Source organism: Ammospiza caudacuta, chromosome 9 (assembly GCF_027887145.1).
Source record: "Ammospiza caudacuta isolate bAmmCau1 chromosome 9, bAmmCau1.pri, whole genome shotgun sequence".
In the NCBI taxonomy this organism is placed as follows: Eukaryota; Metazoa; Chordata; class Aves; order Passeriformes; family Passerellidae; genus Ammospiza; species Ammospiza caudacuta.
This window is the reverse complement of record NC_080601.1, coordinates 24,495,352-24,519,689: the sequence shown is the minus strand read 5'-3', so window position 1 is coordinate 24,519,689 and position 24,338 is coordinate 24,495,352. Positions and strand designations below refer to the sequence as shown.

The 24,338-nt window shown below is 36.8% G+C and overlaps 1 protein-coding gene across 1 annotated transcript in view; it reads left to right on the top strand.

Moving 5' to 3' along the window:
* The window catches only part of LOC131561102 (adhesion G protein-coupled receptor A3-like), a 252,571-nt gene that overhangs the window by 32,606 nt on the left and 195,627 nt on the right, over positions 1-24,338 (top strand). Inside the window, exon 2 of the mRNA XM_058810235.1 lies at positions 8,648-8,719. Coding sequence (XP_058666218.1) covers positions 8,648-8,719 — 72 coding nt within the window. The remainder of the gene's footprint in view (positions 1-8,647; positions 8,720-24,338) is intronic.

The window sequence follows — 24,338 nt, the reverse complement described above, 5'->3', positions numbered from 1 at the left end:
ACAATGTCAACTGAGTTGAATGAAAGCCATGTCAAAAGCTAATCCTCCTGGAGACAATCACTTCAGTAAATCCATTTGCATGTTGCACAGGCTTACTCAATGGAGAACTTTTAAATTTTAAATATTCTGTATGAATCTCATTTTTCCCACTAAAAATGGATTTTAAGTACATATTGATAGAAGGATGTGCAGTGAGTCAAAGGCAAAACCAAGAACACCAGGGCATGCAGACCATGCTGTCACCAGTTGGCTACATATGCTTTTAGAAAGTGTTTTATTGCAAGGTCAGACATAAGGATTTCCTTTTCATTGTAGAGAGAGCTTTGAATGATTCCTCTCTTTTTCCAAAGAAAGTGTTGACAATAGGATCTTTGATCTTCTGAAGCTAATGCACGTGACAAATTTAATTCATGTAAATAATTCTGCTAGACTCAGTAAGACCCATCACAGGAAGTTAAACACGCATAACTATGTCTCAAGTAAAGACCATGCACGTGGCAGGTATAGTGATATAGTCCAAAAGTTCACTTAGATAAAGTTCTCTCTTCAAAAGATGTAATGGAAATGCTGTCTTATCAAAAGATCCTATGGGTTTTTTTAACTACCTTTTGCAAAAACTGACATGCACTCAAGTTCAAATCTTGTAAAAGCAAGATTTATCTAGACAGCTGAATGGTGTTATAAGTGTCCATGTTGTAGTAAAATAGTAAGGATTTATCACATTTTTTTATATCCTTGTATTTTATGTTCAGTTCAGTATTATGTGGTTTTAGGAAATATCACTGTGTAATTTCAGTTTACTATTCCAGTGCTATATTGCTATTGTCAAACCTTTTTCTACAATCATCCACTCATGATGTAAGGTTTCCAGGTGCTGACTTTCTTGAATACAATTGATTAAACTTGTATTCTGTAGAATAGAATCCTGTATGACACCTTGGGTGTTCAGTGATCTTTAGAAATAACCTTTAGACCTCAAGATCTTGTGGGGAAAAAAAAAAGTTTTACTTAATAGGATCATCTAGTTCAGAAATTCTCTAATGCTTGACAAAAGTCATAAAATAGACAAGCACATTTCTTTTCACAAGTACTTGCAGTCCTATTAGTAATGCTTTGATTCCTACTGCTACTTGTCCTGTTCAGTTAATTAATATCATTTTGTAGTGGAGTGGGCTTGTTCAAAAGCTGAAAACTCTTTTAACTCCCCCACTGTTAGGAAATCATATTAAAATTTCTATTTGAGAGTGACCTTGCTGCTTCCTTTTGTTGATACATTAATACCACTAAACCAGTACTGGGGAGAGATGAGTTGTGCGTCCTGCTAGTGATGATAATGTTTTGTTTTACTGCTTGAATTGTGATGTTGCTTACAAAAAAAGGCTCTTGAATAAGACTTTACCTAATTAAATCAGTTGATGTGGTAATTAATACAAGAATTCTCTGGGTTTGATATTTTGAATGTGACCTAGCAGTCCCTTATATCATCCAAGAGGAGTCTTGATGAAAAGCCACCAGTATCAACACCAAAGAAAAAAGGATAAGAGTTTTGCCTTATACTTTAAATTGCTGAAAGTGGGACTATTGAACAATATGGTTTTCCACAAAGGCGATGTTCTGTTTTCATACTACAGTTTCTCCCACATTCCATCAAATTTATGACAGACTATTAGTGTTAATTTGCGCTTTTGGAAGGACTTCCATTTTAATAACTAATTACCTATAAGGAAATTTTTTGATGCTCGTTTGCTGTCATCAAATAGTGTCAAGATGTGGAAGCTGCTGTACTGCTGGTACTGTACAAATTAGAAGGATAATTAGCACACTGTTACTGCCTCTTTGACTGTAGCTGTTTGGGAGTTGTTTCTGCCATATAAACATACTATGTACAATAGTAGGCACTTCTTGCAGTATTTTTCTGCTTTCACTAGTGCTTGATGTTGCTGCAAGTGAATGGGTTTAACACAAGCTGGTATATGGGAAAGATAATGATGAAACCAGCTGGAGGTGCTGAGAGACTGGGTTTTATTGCTTTCTACAGGATTTTTGTATGATTCTTTTTAGGAATGCTGACCACATGCTTTGTTTAGTTTGAAAAGACAATACAATGGGCCACAATCCCTTTCAGGAAGAGCAGTGTCACTTCAGAGCATTATATGCATCTTTACTCTTCTGATAATTTAGCTTTATGCTCTTTTAAGTTTCAGTGTTCTCAAAGTCAGAAAGAGAGGCAGACACTGAATTACTGTACACAGATACTGATATATAATAAATTAATGAATACTCCCCATATCTTTACAACTTTTCCTTCCTTGTGTTTGGGTATCAGACTATGTAGATGTCCACCACACCCCATTCATCTCGTGAGCTGTCAGTAATGTTTTCAGTCCTTTTTCTCTTTTCACTTGTTCAATCAGTTTTGTTATTGTTCTGTGACTTCCCTCCCAGTCTGTCTGTATAGTTCTAATATTATCTGTTGAAGTCTTAGGTAGTAGCTCAGTAGTTGGGCTGTGGTTTGCAGTTGGGAGAGGGGAAGAAAAAAGTGCCATTAGTACCCGTATTTTATGATAGCTCCATGTATCTCTCTGTGTGGCACAAAAAGCAGGTATCCTTTTTAAAATCTATTTTTCTATTTCTGCCATGTTTGTGGGCAAACTCCTTAATTTGTTTCTGTGGTGCAGCTCTCAATGAATTATGGATGTTGAGGGGAATAAACAATAGTCTGGTTTACCAAGAAGGATTTTAAAATGTTAAAAAATTTAGAAAAACTTAGCTTTTCATTTTACACTGTAGGATTTCAATACAAATTATTCCAGTCTTCTTCTGATAGAATAAGACTGAATTTCTGATAGAAATTAATTTTTCCCTACCAGTGTTACAGGGAATTTCACAAGATGTCTGCTCACACTCCCTTTGTATCTAACCACGTACCACATGTAAAGAGAATGAACACCTTAAACTTCAATTTGTTAGCTCTTATCCAACTTCCATGAAAAGTGATTAACTGCTATTTGTACTTAGATTGTTATTTTGAAATAAAAGATACTTCAAGTTGCTTGATGTTAGGTTAGTATATAAGAGAAACTTCACAACTCAAGCTGCAGTTTCTGAACAGATCTCCTACACAGTCATTCCAGATGTACAGCCTTAGTGGACCAGGTTTTCTAATTCTCCTGGATGTCTGCCTAGCACACCTTTCTACTTGAGAAGTGGAAAGCTGAAGAGGGATTAAGAGGAAGTGCACAGCAGGGGCAGGTGTGGCTGGGGGTCTGGGGTGTGTTTCCTGTAGCACTTCAGCTGTGCTCAGTGAGAGGGGCTTAAAGGAAAGATTTGGAGATTTCAATTTTCTAGATGTGGTCTATCAGCCTAGACACAGGCCTGGGTCAAACTTGATCTGTACCAGCTCTTGGGCTTCTCAGCAGAAAATCAGGTGAAAGTTGACATTTCACTGATTTTTCATGAAGTTTGGGTGGGAGTTTTTTGCTTGTGGTTTTTGTGTATTTTCCCCTGTGAGTATTATCAGAGGAAATACATATTTTCATTAGTGGGTCACACTTACTTCTGTGTTCACTATGCATTTGGGAATAGCAGTCTTCATCTCCATGCCTTGTCCTCCATGGATTTGGTTATGTGAGCTGTGCTTTCTCTGTGGGTGCACTGCTGAGTGAGCTCCCAGGCTTTGGGCTTTACTGGGTGGGATGCAGCCCCATCCCACTGAAGAAGCCTCAGCTGTGGAATTTGTTTACTCTGTAATGTCATTGACTTTGGAGGCTTTCTAGAAAGATTCCTTTTCTCTGAGAGGTTATAGGAACTTGAAGTTTGTTTGCATTATGATTGAGAGCTCTTTATTTGATGCTTTTTAAATACTATAGTAAGTTCTCTTATGCTGGGCATTTTTTATACTTGAATGAGACTCTGTTGCACAATGTCACATCATCCTGTACGTTCTATGGTTTCACAAAACCAAAAATCACAGCATCATTTTAAGCTAACTGTGATTTGTGGCTTGTTTAACTCAAATGGAGGAATTGGAAAGAAAATCAGAATTATTACTTTTATCCATTTGAACAATCTATTCTTTTAGATATGTCTGTCCTGTAAAGAGTGTCCAGGAGAGAGTGGAAGCAATGGCTCATGGACTGCCCATGCTTCTCCATTGTTAGCATCTCCTTGGCATGATTTTGGTCCTGGTGTGTGGTGAGTTGGTTGGTTGGTTTGTTTGCAGTGCAGGGTGGATGAAATTGTGTTCAGCCTGTGCTGCAGCCCCCCGGGGAAGTGCATTTGTGCCAGAAACTCTGTGCATGGATTAAATGCTTTAGGATGTCAGTGCAAGTCGAGAGAGGGTGTTTGAATGATATCCCTTCAGGACAGGAGCAGTGCTGGAGGGCTCCACAGGGCCAGCAAAGGACAGACCTGGTGTTAATGTCTTCTGAACAACCTCCCTGGGGTAGACTGTCCCCCAGAGTGTCTTGGGAGAGGGAGTAGCAGGGACATAACATTTCAGAGGGTCAACTGCAGTAACAACGTGGTTCATAACATGTCTGATCAGCAGAGTGGTACTGACAGGTAAATTGCTCCCCAGCACTAGTTTAGTTGTATCCTGTCAGAGCTGGGACTGAAATTACCTTGATTTGGATTTTCAGTTGCTTGGGCTTAAGTCGTTAATATATTGTGTGAAGAAAGTTTGCAAGCTGCTTTAAAATAAATGCTTATTAGAAGGCTTCTCTGGGAAACTTCTTTCTTAACAAAACCAAAAAATAAACGAAAGGAAAAAACCCACTGCCATCACAAAAAAAACAACCCCCAAACCAACCAATCAACCAGCCCAAAACCCCCCCAAAACCCAAACCAAATAAAAAAACCTACTTGAAGTAGATTTTGGTTTTGGAAAATATGATCATTGAAATAAAGTGTGCTCATTTTTCGTAGTGTTTCTTCTGCTGGAATAAAATATTTAAAATGTGAGATTCTTAGCACATGGCTAGAAACTGATAATTATTTAAACCAGCTGCCTAGTTGCAGTGTATAGTGAGATTCATCACTGTGATTCACTAACACATCAGAAAAAAAAATCCCAAAAGGCAACCAAGTGAAAATGCTATGGATAGATAAAATGTGAGAAGTGGGTGCATGGTGTTGGTTTATTTTGAAAAAATGCAACCTCTATTTGGAGTTTGATTAGAATGAGTCAGTTTCTGTTAGATCTGACAGTTATAAATTTGTTATTAGCTTTCCAAAATAAAATACATGACTAACACTTTTTAAAAATGTGCTTATTCACCAGACCGTTGCATCTGTAAGTACAGGAAAAGGATGCTTATCACTGCAAAATTTCTGCAGGTCTTTAATTAGAAGCATTTCCCTGTAAGGAGATGACTGTATTCACAGGAAAAGAGAAACTTCCCTATTTTGGCCATACTTGACACATTTCATATCCAGTCTGTTACTTGTCTAAAGAAATAATGTACAAAAATCATTCAGTGTAATTTGAGCATCAAGAGTAAGAGCCACAATTTTTCCTGGCATTAATTATTTTCAAACAATTTTCATTTTCTGTAGTTTAGCCTCATTTTTCTGTTAGGATTTTGAACATTGTAACCAAAACTTTCCTTCCTTCCATCCTCATCCCCACAGCAAATATTCTCAGAAGGGAAGGATGTTACAAGTTGCATTGAAAGTTTAGTAAGTGATTTATTATTGTATGAAAATAAATGGGATTTGTGTTTGCTGGTGAAGTTGTTCATTTTATTCACAGAATTGATCTTTGGTGCAAACCAAATCCTTCTTGATAGCAGCCTGTTGCAAGTTCTTGTACATCACTAAAACTAATTAAAAACAGGTGGATTCTTCCCATGGAGCAGTACCACCCAGCTCAATGAAATGAAGATAACTTGTATGAATTGTCAGAGAGGATGTTGTTTTCCTTAGGGACCGTATTGGAATGTTAGGATTCTCTAAAGCTGCATTTCTGAACAGAAAAAGAATCATATTTTAACTATGATACCCGTATTACTTTGTTTATAAAACTTGAATTTAAGTTGGCGCCGTAGAGAAGAGGAAACCCTAAAGGAAACTTAATTTTTGAAACCTGATCTCTGTGTGAAAGTCTCTGTGAAACTCTGGTATAAAGATTTGAAGGGCTTCATTTAGGAACTCAAATCTACATAGCTAAGTTTTGTTGGTGGTTTTTTTTAAATTTTGTGGTGTCACATTTTTCAAGACAGCTTATCTTTCCCAAAAATGAAGGAGATAGCATTATTGAAGAATCACGAGCTGTGTTTACTGAGTATTTCATTTATGAACTAAATGATCTGCTTAATCTCGTGATTTATTGCTGGTTTGATAGTTCTCTTTAATTAATAGGCATTTGGCTTGTGTGGGATAATGATGCTGGTTTCATTCTGTGTGTAGGGCTGTGCAGAACAGGACGTGGAGGTAGGGTAGGAGACTGCCTGATTTGTGCTGCATTTTCCTGGAGTGCCAGCAAGGTTCAGACCGGCCTCTCTTTCTGGGCAGAATGAATAGAAGGCTGGAAAAAAAACTGTCACAATAAAATTTTTTTTCAAGACAGAAATACTTGTATCTAAGCTAGCTATGAGTTTTGAAATCATGTATCTTTGCAAATCAGATTATTCAGAGTGGTCGAAATATAGTCTTTGTATCTAATGTCATCGTTACAGACCTCAAAGATGGTCTCTCTGTAACAAGGCATATTAAAAAAGTGACCCAGTGTGAAGTGGACTAGTTTATGTTAGTCTTTACAAGCCTAGCCAATTTTAATTTTGAGTCCTCATTTTTTCATGTCTAACTCCAGTTCTGTGCAGCCTCAGATGACAGGTTGAATAAAATAATAAAGTAATAGAAGACTGAAAATAAAACACTAGAGCATTTCATATATTTACATTTTCTACTTTAGATAGTTTGAATTTTAAACAAGTCTTTCATCATGTCACTGCTAAAATGTATTCCTAAAATGGTGAAGAAGACTTGGTAACTTAGATAAATAATATTATCATACATACAATTTTTAATCTGAGAAGTAGGAGGAGGAACTTGTGACATGTGGAGTTTCTTAGTTGATGGAAATAAACTGTGTGTATATTGGAGCATATTTAATTTTTGTTGCAAGCTGAGGGTTCTGCGTGCTTTCAGATGCATGGGTGTATGGGCCATGGTCGATGCCAAATTGCCATTTGTGGGTGCCACTGTCTGGCTCTGGGTGAGGAGTGATGCTGCTGCACACACACATTGACAAGCACATAGTGTAGGGCAGGTCAGGTCTGATCCTCTCTCTCCTCCATGTAGATGGCTCACATCAACTCACATCAAAATATGCATTTATTGATGAATTTTAGATCGGCAGAAATCTCCAGATCTTAATAACATTGCAGTATTTTAACTTTGCTACATTAGTATTTTTTTTTTTCCCTGTTGGGTCAGTGTTGTTACATTTGCACCTAGAAGTGGGATTTTATGTGGTTGGTTTGTTGGGGCAAAGAACTTACTGTTCATATACAGTGGCAAGTGCTAAGAGCAAGACTATCTTGTCTTGTGTAACAGATTGTTTTAAAACTTTACTAAAAAATAAAATTGATCAAAAATTTTAGTTAGTTTAGTTTTCTAGTTAAGAATATAAAATTTCTTTTGAATTTTTTTTGTCTTCTATCTTATTGCAAACTGCTTATCTTATTTTGAAATGTACTTTTGTGCACTAGAGAAGTATAATTTATTGTAAATGTTACATTAAAAGACTCATTTCTCAGGCAGTTGGAATTAGATTTTTTCAGAGAAATGTTTTCTATGCACATTGCATAATCATTAGACTAAAAACCCAATTTCTCCAGCTTCTAAAACAAACCATTTCTTTTGCATATTGAAAAGTTTTTAAGGGGTAACATCTTCAGAATAAGTGCATATTCATATCGTATTGCTTCTGAAATAGCTGGGAACAGTGATGGAAAATCACTAAGCTAGAAAGGATCACTTGTGAAATACACAGTACCTTAACATAAAGATGAAGAATAAACAACTTTTTCCATGGCCTGCATGCAGGGCCAGTTTGCAGCTGTGTGATGGTGGTGGTGCTTGATGGGACAGGCATAGTTTAATTACTGAATTTCTACTATGCAGAGGTTGCAACAGGAAAACATTTTTGGACTTGTCTGTTTTTGTTTGTCTCTCCTATAGAAAATGAAATACTTTGTCTGTATGTGTGAGCTATCCATGATATGATGGCTCGTACCTCCCTGCTACAGCAGCCACTGCAAAGTGATTTTATTGTCCTCCAATCTACTGGAATAGTTTTTAACATGTCTTTTGCTTTACCAGCCTTTTTGCAGAGCAACAAGTACCTCAGTGTTAATTTAGAATCTACGAGTGAAGTGTGGGCATTTAGCAGTGTTAGAATTTTCAAGCTGGAGTCAAAATTCTTTCTTGACATATTTATTGACAGTGCTTTTATTTAATAAAGAAGAAACCACACACTTTGGGAAATGGTAATTTTTGTTTATGGCTAAGATGGGAAAATGCAAATGAAGTGGTGAATTTTGTGATTAGTATTTTACAGAGCAGTCACTTACGATAATTACATGTTTTAGATCAGTGGAATTATCATGTTCTATTAACCAGATTGTTTCCTGACTTCTTGTAGGATTCTGAGTAACAACAAGATCTTGGGGTTGAAGAATGGCTCTTTCTTCGGGCTGAGGTCCCTGGAGAGACTGTGAGTAACTGATCAGCCTTGCTCCACCTTCAATTAAAAGTCTTTGTACTTTAAATATAGAGGCAAACGACAGATAAGGAAGCTGAGATGTTCTGAGCTGCATAGCACAGTAGAGTTTCTAGGCAGCCATCAGGTTAAGAAACAGCATAAAAATGAGTGCATGAGGATGGACGTGGAACATGCAGGAAAGCACTGCCATCAATTTGGAACTAAAATAAACACCCAGTCAAAGCCCTTGTACTACACTATGTGCACTATGACAGCAAAGACTGCTATATGTAATGGTAACACTAATATACCTGACATGTAGTTTGGGTTATTTAACTCGCTGGTCTCCAATATTTTTGTTTCAGATCTATATAATTTTAATTTTTTTCTATATTATATCAACAGCTTAGCATTTATCACAGGAGCAAACAATGACTGATAAAGCTCCATGGCCATGTATTTCAAGCCAGTGTTTGAAGGGGGAAGAGGAGCTCAGGAACAGCTAATGAGTTAGGAAGAAAATATTTGGAAACTTCAAAGGAAATAAATAAGTAGTAATCGCTACACTATAATAACAATACTTTCTGTATATATAGGTCAGTCATTTGAGAATGATTGTGAACAAGCCTAAAGGACTATTTTGTATATCTATAGGCAACTTCTGGTACCGGTACATCTAAAATGAGAAATTATGTCATGCCTATCTTACAGTATCTCCTGCAGCTTAAGCTAAATTACCCTTATACTGCTTTGTAAGAGTAGCTTTGTTATGTAGAAGTATTGATATAAAATTGTTGCTACATTCATGAATGCATGAATGTATTGTATGGGGCGTGAATATTTCCATATGCAAAGAAATTATGTATTAAAATCAAGCTTAGCTAATATTTTTTACTATAGATGTGTGTGATATGCATGCTGTTCATGGTTGTGGAACAAAGTGGGTAAGTATACCATACTGAGTTGTTTGAGTGTCCTAAATGTGGTTTAAAAATAAACAACTTATTTCAAGGTCTACAGTGATCCCTTTGAAGGATTTGGGTAAAGTGACTTTCAGAACATTTCTGCTGAGTAGCATTACATTGTCTCTGCATACAGTTATAGTTGTGTCAAATACTTTCATCAATCTATTAAATGATATGGAATATTAAGTAGTCTGGAATGGAGAGTGAGGTATTCTTAACTAACTATTATTATTTAATATTAGGATTAACAGTGATATGAGGTTTGTAAAAAAAGTCTACAAATATTTTAGATGAAACAAAAACAATTTAGAACACAGAATAGAATTACAAATTTATTGCAAGGGAAATTAGTAAGTTAAATTCTCATATAATGGAAGTAAATGCAATTAATGTAGTGTTTAGAACTAAAGGAAAACATTTCCTCTGAGGTTTTCTTAATGCTTAATTTACATTGGAGAATTATACTGAGTGTGTGGTTTTAAGAATTTTATTAGTTAAATAGTGAGAGAAATACTTGAGCCTGAGAAGACATTACAAACAAAACTAAGAGCAGTGAGAAAACAGAAAAACTGCCTTAAGTGTCTAACCTCACGTACCATAACAATCCAAACCATTCTATTTTCCTGTACTGATTTTTCACAACAGTACAGACAAAATGAATATCATCTTCTCTGTTTATAATTCTGTTTGTCTATGGTGTTAATACAAAATCCATGAGTGGTCCATGAATTGAAGACTGGAATTCAAGTGATGACATTCCCATGATTCAGCTGCTCTGTTTCTGTTTCATTTGGGGCCACTCAGGGCCCATATGCTTCTTATCAATATCTGTGAAATCCCAGTTTCAGCTGCAGGGGCGAGAACAGCTGGAATAGCCTATTAGGAGGTGAGTGTGAATGAATTACAGCTGGATGAGTGCTCCCAGTTCTTGGACAAAGGTTTCCCAGCTTTGCCTTTTGGACAGAACCTGATTCAGAGCAGTACTTCAGGTGCTCAACATGGAGAGCTGTGGCAGCAACAGCTGCTGATGTTCATGACTTATCAAAACGGACCAAGAGCTTCCGTTCCTTGCCTGAAAGGAAGGACTGTGGCAGGGAAATCCAGCTTCCCTTAAAATAATGTTAAGTTTACAAGATTAGGTGCTTAGGAACATGGGTGTACTGGAGTTAAGAATTACTCACTTAATTTGGCTTTACACTCCTTGTGGTCCTGTTCAGAAGAAAAAGTAATGTGAGTGTCATAGAGGAAAGAATTGTGTAAGTCAGGTTTTTTGGTTTTTTTTTATGGTTACCATGAGATCATGAGCTAGAAGAGTGTAAGATTACATGGAAAATGAAATCATTCAATGTCAAACTGGAAAAGAATAGAGAAGTAAAATTTCAGGTGGAATTGAATGACTTGTATATTCTGGCTCTTCCCTGTTCTGGAGTGCTTAAACTCTCTTTTTGGGTAAAGAATGGTTTGAAGCACTACTCCAATAAGTGAGTGACAACTTTCCCCCTATTATTTTGTTTTTCAATGCATGTCACAACAGGAATTAGATTACAGAAGTGTCAGTCTTCTCAGGTTCTGGTGATTTCTCAAGAGCATGTTACACAAGTGAGGTCCCTCACTGAGCAGTTGTCTCAAAGGGGGGCTCTCATTCTATCAAGCAAATCAAAAAAAGTTATTTACCCCTTAACTGTCCATTCTGAGTAAGACAAAATTGATTTCCCTAAAACTAAGGCTATTGTAGAATTCTAATATTAACCTGGATTATTTTTTTGAAATGTTTTTTCAGAAAATTGAGATTTTTTTCAACCATAACAAGAATAACAAGGTTAGCATTGCAGATTTTCTCAAACTGTGCTGCTGCTGTAGGAAACATGATACTACATTTTCAGAGGATAGAGCCAACAAACCAGGGAAAAATATGTTTAGGGAAGCAGTTACTTCCTGTTTAATAATTTAAGGATAGTATTACATTTAATAATAATCCATTAATATTAAAAATGAAATGCAATAATGTCCATTAAAATAATGATCAAAAGGCATGTATGAAATACTGGTATTTTTACTGGGCATTTTGTAAAAATGCTTTGAAAAACACTGACTCACAAGGTTGCACTTTCAATTTTATGTATGTGTATGCACAGTGACTCATGAGTGATCTGTAGAGGTGGGAATACCTTTCCATAGTTACAGTTTTCTGAAATTAAGAAATTGCCATATGCTGGTTTGGAAAGGTTGGCTCACAAATGTGACATGGCATCTGGATTGTGATGTGCCCCTGTGCCACTGAGTTTACACTGTAGAGACCAGAGGCATTTAGATGTGAAGATCATAACTTTAATACTGTGAGAGAACAAAAGTTTTCTGCAAACTTTTATTTTATACAGATATTATATGCTGTCCAGTTATATGGTCCTTGAGTTGGAATAAATCAGAAGTGTAGGTAAGACTATAAATAAGCTTTTTTTGAAGCAAGTGTGGTAAAGGAATTGTTTGTTAAAATATGAAGAGCCATGTGGAATTTAACCAGAGGAGATCTACAGGCCATAAATTTTTTAAATGAGAATGCACACCTTGAACCTATTTCTGTGATACACCCTGTGGAGATGGCTAGCTTCACATTCAGGAGGCTGAGAATTCAGTTTGGATCTGAAGCTGAGGGCAAAGACTTGACAGCTTGTAATGATTTCAGTTTCAGTGCCTTCCCTGTCTGCAGTCAGTGTTCTGCCTTCCCAGAACAGCAGGAGTTATAACAGAGATTTAAATAAGTTTTACTTATGCTCTAGGTACCATAAAAGAAAGGAAAATGAAAGTGAAGTAGCCCTTTCAAGTAAGTTTCAGCAACCTGAAAACTCTTGTTTAGTGAAATATTTGAAGGGATCTGAACAACTGAATTTTCTATGTGATTTGGCGGTGGAATTATTGCATAAATCGGAACAATATATTGCATGGGAAAATCTGACAGTTTCCTCCTTTAGGAATTATTTTTATTTATTTATTTTTATTTTCTCAACATGGGGTTGAATATGCTGTTACCCAAAGAATCATAGGCTAGTGCAGGTTACCAAGCTGCTTGCAGATGCCTTGTCACGGCAGTGTGGGGTATGGATGCTGCTGTGAAGCATTGCCATCCCCCTCAGTGTGCAGCAGTGAGAGCATTAGTGCCAGCTGTGGCAAGGCATTTTATGCCTGAGGATGTTTGGCCAGCCATAGCCCATGGGATGCTTCTGGGGACAAAGACTGAGGTGATTGGGCCAGGTGCTCCAGCTGTGCTGGACCTAAAGCCAAGAGCCAGACTAGGAAAAGAAATATTTTGCCCTCATCCTGGTGCCAGCTGATGCAAAACAGAATGTCCTGCAGCTATTATCCACAGTGCTAATTTTCTTACTTTGCACAGCAGCACTGCACCACAGTTGCCTGGACAGCCCTGCCCTGAGCTCTCTCCCCATGTTATCCCTCCTTTCGTGGCTTCCCTGCCGTGGGCTCCTGGTGCTCTGGGATTGAATGTGCACTTGGGATTTTCAGAAGTGGGTCTATGAGGTTGCTCTCTCTCTCTCTCTTTCATAACCAAATGGACTTTTTCATTAGGTTTATAGGAGCATTATACCTCTGAGACTGTTGCTCCTTTGTCCCAGTGACTGAACCTCTGACGGGTTCAGAAGCTATTGGGAGGGAACCAGCAAATACAAATAAAGAAACATACACAAACAGACCGTAGTTGCATAAGCAGTTTCCTTGGGAAATCAGGATGAAAGATCACTAAGCAAGATTACACATATTTTTCCCAGTTGAGCCAGAAGAAAACATGCCAGGCACTAATAAGCAGCAGTGACTGTTTTACAGAAACTTGCTTTGTTACATTTTCTAGACAAAGAAAAATAGTATTCAAGTATCTGTAAGAATTTAGCAATGAGTTTATTTTTTGTTTTATTTTTTTAGCACTATACATGTCTTACTCTACCAGGCCTCACTTGGATTGTGTGTAGTTTTATTAAGTGCTGCTGTACAATCAAGTTCCACTCACATGTCAGTGCTGCACAGCCACATGTTGTCCTCAGTTATTATCAGGCAGGCCTAAAAGCTGCTTCCAATAGATTTCAGTGGGACATTCTGCAGCTATGTGTTTTGGTGTAACAGAACTAATAACACACTAAGTTGAGGGATGAAAAGGAATAAAAAGACAAGCATAAAAAATTAGACCATAGGAAAAACATGCTGTTAAGCAGTTGTTAAAAAAATTTGATATTTAGATTTTCTTTAGCAAAATTCAAGTGATGGAAGTGTAAAACATGAAGGTTTGACATTTTTAACATGCAATTCACATTTTCTAAATTACTGTCTTCTTCATTTTTTCCCTGCCCATACATTTGAAATGTGCATATGCACGCACACACATGAAGAAACAGATGTTCTTTGTAGGTACTGTGAAGAATTGGAAATTTGCTCAAAGAAACTGTTAACAATTATACTTTCAACACATTGTGTATGACGTCTTTAAAGTTAGAAACTTCATAGATTAAATTTAGAATGTGTTCTTTTTTGGATTGTTGTAAAAATAGAAAAATACTGGTTATTATGAACTCACAATATTTCTGACTGACAGCCAGGATCCAGCTGTGCAACATTTTTGGCTTTTTTTTTCCCTTGAAGATCTTGCAGCTGAGGACTCTGCCCCTAACTTTGTGCAATCACTTTTAGCAGAAAATAAATTTATAAGCTTGGAGACCTCAAATGCCACTGAACTGAGTGTTTAGAGAAATGCTGTGATAGTATTCAAGTGAGGGGCAATCTAAAAATCTGTTTCTTAGGGCTGTTTGTTGTGTAAATAGTCATAGTATGAATAAAACTATTCCATTTTATCAGGTTGTTGTATTTGGAGAAATATTGAGAAATAAACTCTCAAGCATCAAAAGTTGTCTTGCAACTTTTTCTTGCATTTGAAATTCTGCATGGATTTAGTAAATTTTCTAGGTCCAGTTAATAATGATAGCAAACAAGTTATTTCTTTATTCTCAAAGAACAAAAGTACAGATCCTGCAACCATTATTTTTTCTTGTTTAGTAATATGTCTAGGACACCTGAGGAATTCCAAGCAGTTTTACATGTAAATTTTTTTACTGTGTTGGCTTGCAATTGTTTACAAAAGCTCATTATGCTGCATTACTGTTTGAAGTGATTGATCATATTCTGCTAGATGCAGAAGGATGGGAATAGTTATGGGGAATGATTTTTCTCCAGGAGCAAGACTCTGCTTTGTGCCTGTACTCTAAAATATGCTGAAGGTAATTCATGTTCCTCTTGGCAGTCATTGAACTTTGAGTTACCCTTTTGGTTTCAGTGTCAGAGGAAGGGTTTTTCTTTTAAATTATGATGATGCCAGTGTTTGCATGAGGCAGGAGATTTCCCTTTGTCAGTGCTTAACACAGCTAATGTAGCTGGCAGGTTGATAGCAATTGATAGATATGTTTGCAGTATGGTCTGTACAAAGGCACTTGTAAATACTGAGCTTAAAAAACAAAGTTCTGAAAATCCCTGAATTACTGAAGTGAAGGTACCTTTTCATTCAGAGACATGTCTATTGCAGATAGTTGGTTTGGAGGGCTGGAGATACTTGGGAGATAAAGGGCTTTACAAGTGCTGAAGGAAAAACAAGCCCAGTGAATTTGGCAGTGGACAGATCAGAAAGAGGAAAGAAAATAGTTATGCATATAATAATAATTTATCACCTAAAATTAGAATAGCTTCTATTCTAGTGAAATGAATGGTTTTTAAGGTTCATCCTAGAGCATGGAGAAAAGGAATTTCTAACAAGAAGATGAGTGTTAAGCTAGTGAATTGGGCTGTATTCTTCAGAGTGTAATACACACACCTCCTTAGCCATCTCATTTTATCATTGGTAGTAAATGTCATGGCCGGCTGCTGTAAACTTTTTCTCTGTTTTGTTTTTTTATCATGTCTCTGGATGAGAACCAGATGCCTTACCCATCCTAGGACTCCTGCATTTCCTTACACCAGTCCATCTTTGTGGTGGCTGCAGCCCAGGGATTTTGCCTCTCTTTGTTGCTTGGTTCTTTGTCATTGTGATAATTTTGGTCATGTTACTCCATAATGCCAATGTCAGATATATTCTGGTACAGACAGAAGATAGAGATGTTCACTTATATGAATGTGCTCTTTAAATATCTGACTTCATGTACCTGTCAATGAAGATTGTAATGCATTACTGAATTAGTAAAAAATAATTAAATGTGTGTCAAAAAAGGAGCATTTTTTCCATAAAATCAATTTATTTCTGCAAAATACATTTTCTATAAAATAATTTTAATATTTAAAAATATTAATGGTATGGATTGGTGAGAATGGTATGAGCCTGATATGAGACTGAAAGGAGATAGGAAAATGATCCTCATAGCACCAGAGTACCTTCAGTTCCTCACTGTCAGGGTTTTTTTTTAGCATCAAACAAGAGTTCCTCATTAACATTTACAATATTTGAATTATATCTTGTAAATCATTCAAAACCACAAATTTAGTAATTTCAAATAAAATTTAATGCTACAATGCAAAGTTTCCCTTATCACTTAATTAGGTAGAATTATCTAATTATTTCTAACTGACTATTTAAGTTGAACAAAGATTTTACCCAGCCTTATTCATTTATTTATTGACAGGTCTCATTTGTCATTTTCTGATGGGAAAGATAAGGTGATATATTTCGGGCATTGCATTCAATTAAAAATACAACTTTTTAGCTTCTATGTCTTTTACTTGAAAACAATTCTTATTCATCATAAAGGACTTTGTATAAATAGATAATTTTATGCATACTGCAGCAAATACATAATTGTTAGGTAATACAATATTTATATGTTGATGTTAAACAAGACAATCTTTAGCAAGAAGAAAATCTTTGAATGACAAGGCTTTTATTTGAGAGAAGTGATTGGAAATCAAGGATTGTCGCATTTTAGTGTTTTTAAAAATTTTCATTTCGTTTTTGTCTCGTCACTTGGTCTTTCTCTACCTCTGTTTTTTATCTGTACTCCTTATTTAATATCTCCAAATTCAGTGATACTGAGAGATCTCAGGTGATCAGGAAAGAGAAAGCAAGAAAAAGTACATTGGTGTTTGTATAATGCCATTTATTTTACATTTCTACCTTATGTGAAGTCATTTTTGTACATTCCTGCCCTGAGTGGGAAGAAACCTTAATGGGCACAAGTACAAAAGTGCAGATAGAGATTACTGATGCTTGTTGAAAATACCTGCCCATAAGCAGGTAAAGACAGAAGAGGCAACAGCAGACCTAAGGAACTATTGGAAAATGTCATGGATCTGGACTTGTTTCTCCTTGCTGTAGTTGAAGGAGTATAGGGTAAATTGCTTTTCAAAGTAAGTATAATTTTGCTGCAGGCAGTGTTTTAATGAATTGCACAGGAGGAGAGTATCTAATTTGCTATCATTGCATATAAATTTTGAGAAACCAGAGAAGGAGAAACATCAATGTCACAAGTCAAACTGGGCAAACTTAATTAAAAATTGCTTTTTCCTTTTTATTCTGTGGTCCTTAATGTATCTCTTTATTCTGTTCTATGAATAACAGTAAGTTACTAATTTATTAGTGCAAAAACTGAGTATTTTTTGACAATGGCCTCCCTAAAAGCAAATTAAAGGAAAACCGCCAACCAAAAAAGCAACCTCCCCAAACTCTAAGTGCCAGAATCCATTATGTTCTAGTGTGCAGTATCAAAGAATGATGTAGCATTCTATCAGGAATTGTAAAACTTTTGCTGTTCTTAATATGACTGTCAGAAACAGAGGAGTTGGAAATTAAAAGTAAAATTACACTACCCTCTTTCTAACAGGTTGTATGTACGGTAAGTCTTACAAGCATGAAGTATCTATCAAAGCACTTGTAATGCAGTGTGACAGAAAGGTAATGCATCTTTTTCCTCTATTCATTTGTTATTTACCAGTGCAAAGTCACAATACAGACTATTATGTGTCACATACATTATATTTCACAGGATGAGACAACAAGAAAATAACCTGTATGTCTATTGCTATGGAGTTGCTATGCTGTAATGTGCAAAAAACAGCAGTAATTTTAGAAAAAGAGGGTGTTTTCTTGGGCATATTACAGTGCTGTTTAAAAATAGCAATAACTAGCTCTGAAAAACAGGTTAGTAAATCAATCCCATTGTTCCTGGTACAAGGGTCCAGAACCAAGTGTGATTTTCATCTTCTCTCTATACCTTAAGCCTGTTGTTCGTTTGCCTGCTAAACTGCCACATTAATTTGTCTGTTTCTGTGGTATATTTGTTTCCCCCTGGAAACAGCATGGGTAGTATTTAATGTAGTGAGGTCTGAGAGCTGCTCAGTGCTGCCTTCCCTCGCAGGTGCTGCTCGTGGGGTGACAGGACTTGTGTCATTCTGAATGCACTGCTGAGATCGCCCTCCTCTGCTTCTGACATGGAGCTGTGCTTTCAGCTTGGGCACAAAATTGCCAGCTGCTGGCACAGACGTGGCATAGCAGCAGTGTTTCAGATGTCAGTGGTTTGCCAGGCTGCACTGATGGACTTTTGAGTGTAACTGTTTGCAAAACAGATTTCTGTTGAAAAGGTGAGCATGGCAAAATAAAAATGTTCAGCAGGGGACACAGCAGTTTCACAGGACCATTTTTATCATAGGCACCAGTGTTTCATTGAAACTGCTTTATAGTCACAAAATATAGAATCTTTTTTGATTGACAAAGCTAAAGTATACCATTTAGGAATGGTGCAAGCTGTGTTTCTATAAAGAAGCACAGACTGTTGAAACAGTAGGAAAAACAGAAATGTGGTCTTAGGGCAGTTTGTATGAAGTCAGAAAGAAGCGTTCTGGGAAGCCAAGCTGATAAAAATTAGTGTTAGTTCATCAACAACTGAGCATGTCTTGTGTTGGGAACTGTGAGGTGAATTGGTAGCTGAATCCTTTTATTCAGTATGTGGTTTTGATTCCTCAGCTGTAGGCTATTGGTGGAATAACCCTCTCAAACTCCAGAAAATACTGTATATTAGTTGTATTCAGATGCAATGTGGTCTTTAACATGTTAACTGTCAAGAAGACCAGTAAGTTGCCTCACCTGGTAGTATCCATACATAAAACGTGAGACGCCTCAAGTTCTGACTAGGGACATCTCAACATCATGGTGGTGTTGGGTAACTGAGGATCCAAAGACAAGCTCCAAACTCAATCCTTCCCTCCCAGAGAGTTTTCTGGGCCCTACTGATAACTTTTTGTTTCCACTTCTGACTTGATACCAATTGACAGACATTTCTCAATTGCTTACTTATAAGGACAAAACTCCCTGTGTATATAAGTTATTGTCTGCCAAAAGCGCATGTCTGTAGACAAGGCTGGGAGATCTCAGATGAAAACATGCTATTTCTCATTCATCTCATGCTGGTCTGAAAATGCTCCAAGGGTACCAATGACCCTGGGAGCTTGCTGCCCTCCAAACTTGTGGGGATTTCTGCAGAAAGCACGGCTTGTTCTCTGGGTGCTTGTGCTTCGCCAATAATCTCTGACAAGGCAAAAAAAAAAAAAGTGGAATTGAAAAGGAATGGAAAGAAGGGCTATGGTTTATGCCAGTTTAGTTTAAAGAAAAAAAAATCCCCAAAATGAGTTGTCTGAAGTAGTTAGTAAAGCTGATGTAATATAACAGCTGTGGGCAGTTTTTCTCCCCACTTCTTAATATAGACAGAATTGATTAGTTGGGTGTAGTGTAGTGCTGCATGTGTCAAGTAGGTACAAAATGGTTGTTCTCACGAGAAAATTGCATGCAGACTTAGCACATGATAAGCTGTCTTGTGTTAACACAAATTGCCTCGTTCTTGAAATGGAAAGTGACTGGGAGAGCTATAGAGGATGTTTGTATAGTCTGAGCTATGCACATATTCTGTGAAAAAAAAAAAAGAATTACAAAATTCCACTATGTGCTGCTTTTGAAAGTGTTTTGCTGAGGAGAATACAGAGAGAAACATTGTGCTGAAATAAAATGGATATTTTTGTTTGCTTGTTAACTTGAAAAAATGAAATAAAATTGCAATGTGCAATGGTAATGAGATTTATCTGATAAAAATAAGTCGTTTAAGTTAAAAATAAGCCACTTGAGTTAGCATAATGCAAGAAACTTGTTGAAGCAGAAGTAAAATGTATTTACCATGCCTTTATAACCCAGGAAACTGCCAAAGGGGCAACTTGAATCTCTTAAAGTCAATTAATCTCTATCTATGAAAAATATGAAAGATATTAAATCAGGAAAAATGTTACCTGTAGGTGCCTGTGAAAGCCAAATTTATTAAAAAGCATACCCTCAGCCATAACTGTAACACTTCTGCCATGATGCTGCAATTAATGGCCAATGAAAGAAAGCTTTACAGCTAACGTATGTACTCAGACACATGGTACATTTATTGCTTTCACCAATTGTGTTTTACCTTTTTTTTTTTTTTGCATTCAGTATTCCCATTTGTTTGTTCATGCAAAGTAAGTTAATACTTTTTTAAAGACCTTAAAGACATGCTTTTCAGCTGAAAGGGCAGTGTAAAGTACATTGTGTTCAGAACAAAACGGTGTTTTATGTACTATGTCAGCAGCTAAATTGAGAATTTGATGCTTTTTTCCTTTTTGTGCCATTAATTGCTTTTAGGTATTTCTGAGAAGTGCGAGTGCCTCACCAGGGACAATTCTCCCATTTGAGTGAACTTCAAATACTGTATTAAGCTTTCCTACTGTACAGAGTTATGTGAACTTACAAAAATATTTAGGAATGTAAGACCAGAATGGGTTGCAGCCAGCCTGGTCTTACAGGCACAAAAGAAGAAATTGTACTGGAACACAGATCGGGTTTTTTGCTTTATTTTTACGTGTCTTTGCCACTGTAACCAATAAATCCTCATCAGCCATTCTGACAGTTCCCTTAGCCATGACTGTGCCAGCAAGGTGCACCAACACAGGTACTGACTCTTCAGTACTGGACTAGAGCAGGTCACCAGTTTAAACTATCAAATACACCCTCATTTAGCCTGTTTTAGCAAAACAGGAGGAGCAGAGGAAACTCCTGAAACCATGCTCTGCATCAAACAATAAATAAATAAATAAATGTTGCTGGTCCTGGAAGATGCCTGGGGAGGATTCAGCTCTGGGTATGCAAAAATTCATGTCACAATCTGCAGTTTCTATCTCTAGTAAGTTATATTCATGCATAAACAATATCAAACTGAACAAATATTTTAAGGCTGCTCCAAATGTTTATTTCTACTTTTTCTCATCTATGATCTAAATGTACTCGTAGCCTATTTTTAGCCATATGATTTTATAGTATTGTTATCCTTTAATGTGTACTAATCCTTTTCTCTTTGTAGGGTTCACTATTTATAAACAGTGATGTAATACTCACTTTCATCATCTAGCAAGCCAAAAATATGATAATCTCTTAGTGACATCATGAAAGTAACCATGAATTGTACATATCTTTAAAAAAATTATGGGCACAATTCCTGAAGTATCTAAAAGTAAGATTATTATCCGCAAAGATTTATTTTATACACAATGGCAATGTAATCTCTTTATAGTCTAAAAAGTTGATTTTAATCCAGTTAATTGAATGCTTGGATAAGTACAATTTCAGCTTAGTTTAGCATTCAGAAATGATGTTCATGTTGTAAAACTGATACAGTTGAGTATAGAAAAGGCCCCTCTGCACCCCTTTGCATGCAGTAAATAAATATCCTTGGGAAATTCACTGTGACTTTAGGGCTTAGGAAGTCTGTACAAAGCTGCTTTCTCTGCTCTTGCATAACAAGCCAGCACTGACCAAACGGTTACTTAAAAAATCCCAGTGAAAATTTAAAGCTTCCTGCTGAGGACGTTGAATTGATTCCTACTTTCCATCCTATTTTTATTTTTGTTGTCCCTGTTTTCAGGTTGAGTGCTGGATGAGTGGGGGTGTTCCTTTTCTTTTTGCCCTCTTGAGAACTGAGAATTCAGTAAATTGAACTCTTTTTTTTTTTTTTCCCCTTTTTTTTGTAAGCTCAGCCATCTGCACAGAGGGTAAAATACAGACATTTTGTTACAGGTCTCCTCTCCTGATTTCCTTGCATTCAGGTGTTTGTGTAGCAGTCTGTGATGATTATTTTGTATTTTATTTGTGTAAGTCAAATTAAATGTCTTTCACTTGGAACAGAAAGGAGACATTTCACTCATTTTTCCCCATTGACTATGTTATTGCACAACAGCTGCTCCCTGGTTTCATAGAGCTATCTGCTCATGTATTCAGACTCTGTATTATTGTAAGATGAGAAAATTCATCTTAGCTAATAGCTCTGACATAACTTCTCCTTCATTCATTAATTTCCTACCTTTCTACTTGCCTTGTTCAAATCTTTGATAAGCAGTGGCAATGAAAGGAAAAACACAGAACAAAAGAGTGTGAGCGAGTGTGAGTGGCGTGCCTGGGTGTGCAAGAGTGTGCCAAGTGTTCCTGTGTGTGCCCAGGTGTGCCTGAGTTCAGTTTTAACAGGGGGACCCTGGATTCAGATCTCTGTCTGTGTGCACAGTGTTCTTGCAGTAAGTGCACAGATCTGTGGCTTTCTTGGCAGAACTAACTCATGGTTTGTGTTCTGAGTGCACTTTAGGAAGAAAAGATAGACTGTGGAAAAATGTACTAGGCATTAAATAGGTCAATAATATATAATGTGCATTTCTGCTAATTGATGTGGCCAATGTACAGTGTAATAGCTGCAGAGGAGCTGTTGTGGTGCATGCTGTGAAGACATTAAAACAGTACAAAATAGTAATTTAAATTCTAATAAGTCCTTTAACATACAGCAGTATTGGATCCAAGAGTATCTCTATGATTTCCCTGTCTCAAAGGGACAAGCTGTATGATTTAATTTCTACAATATTAATAGAAAATAAATTATAATATTCTAGTGTATGGACTAAACAATATGTTTAGTATACATCATGTTTTGGTGTTGTGTAACCCGAGTTTATTTTAGGTTAAAGAAAACTGAATAATCTTTGTGCTTTTAGTAGGAGCATCTAAATAGCAGTTCCTGATAGTACAGTGCTGATAACTACTTTAAAGGTCTTTGCTGATTAAAAAAGCAGTTGTGCATGATTCTTTTAAACAACTCTATACTTGCCTGTGTAATCTAATGACTTTTGGTCCACTTCTCCCACAAATCTGTAAAAGCTTTTTCATTTGACAATTCTTTAATAAAAGAACGAGGATTTATTGCCCACAAAGGTGAGCTAAGCCAAGTTCCATTTCTTCAGCCCACCTAATGTCTCTCAGCAGCACTTGTGGCTCTGCTGCGTCCCCATGTTGTTACAGAGGTGCTGTTCCCCAATGTTCATCTCTTTTTCACAGGAGCAGCCAGTGTCTCTGGAGAAAATACAGTATGCCACTGAGCAGCAATTTCATTAGCAGGCATTTTAGGGAAAAAAAAAGTAGGTGCAGGCTGGGAAATGAGACTCAGCCTGATGCCTACAAAGAATGTAGAGGCATAATTTATGAAGGCTGTGTGCTGGACACATGGAGCTGAGCACACGCCAGCAGCAAGCGTGAACCCTCGGGGCTCTGGGCTCAGGCCAACTTACACAAAAGCTGGTACAGGTATGGCATTGTTGCTGCTCTGCTACAGCTCATGGAACTTGGGCTGTGCCAGGCTTTCTTTTGCTAAATGAACCTGGGGAATTCATTTCTTCTAATACTTGGTGTGTCATAGTGAGGTTGAGGTTCAGTTGGCTAAAACCCTAGCATTTTTAATGAACTGTAGAGCATTAGCTGTGTGATTTCTATTTATTTATTTAAATGCTTGAATGTTTTAGAGTTTTTGCATATGTTGCTGTAGTGTGCTGTTTAAGCCACTGGTGGTACACTATGAAGACCCATTGATTGCCCCATTTTCTTGGTATGTTAGTTGTATCTAAAAGCAGATGTGGATACTGTTTTCATTAAGTGGGTTTAAAGAAAACTTACTATTTACAAAATTGCTGGGAAGCATAAACAACATTTACACTATTTTGTGATCCTCAGTCAGATTTCCATGAAATGCACATTTTTGGAATCCAAAGCTTTTCTAATGACCTATAAAGTAATTGTGTAGTTCAACATTTAAAAGATGATATTTGAAAAACAAACCCTAATGAAGTGTGGTGAGCCAGCAAAAAGCAGATGGGATCATGCACAGTATTACTGGTCTTGCAGAATGACTGAATGAACCTTTTATACTAGTTAGAGATTTTACTGTCAAACTTCAGTACTGGGCTAATGTTAGAAAAGTAAACTGTGAGAGCAGCTGCTGTTCACTTTCCTGCTTCAATCAGGCTGGAGGCAAACTAGAAATGGTGTTTCTCTTGTTTCAATATTGAGATAGTAGTAGATTTCTAACTTAGAGTTACACAAGTGCACTGTTTATATCGGTTGCTAGGACAAATTAACATAAAAATTAACTGATAGATCAGAACAATACTGGCAGTTTGGCAGTGTTGGTTCTGCATGCAATTACCTTTCATTTCCCACTGAATTTTCAGGCTCCTGTGTGTGACAGAGAGTACGGGTTCAGAGAAATTAAAAGAGAGAGCGCATGTGCAAGTATGTATAATATCAGTGCCAATATGCC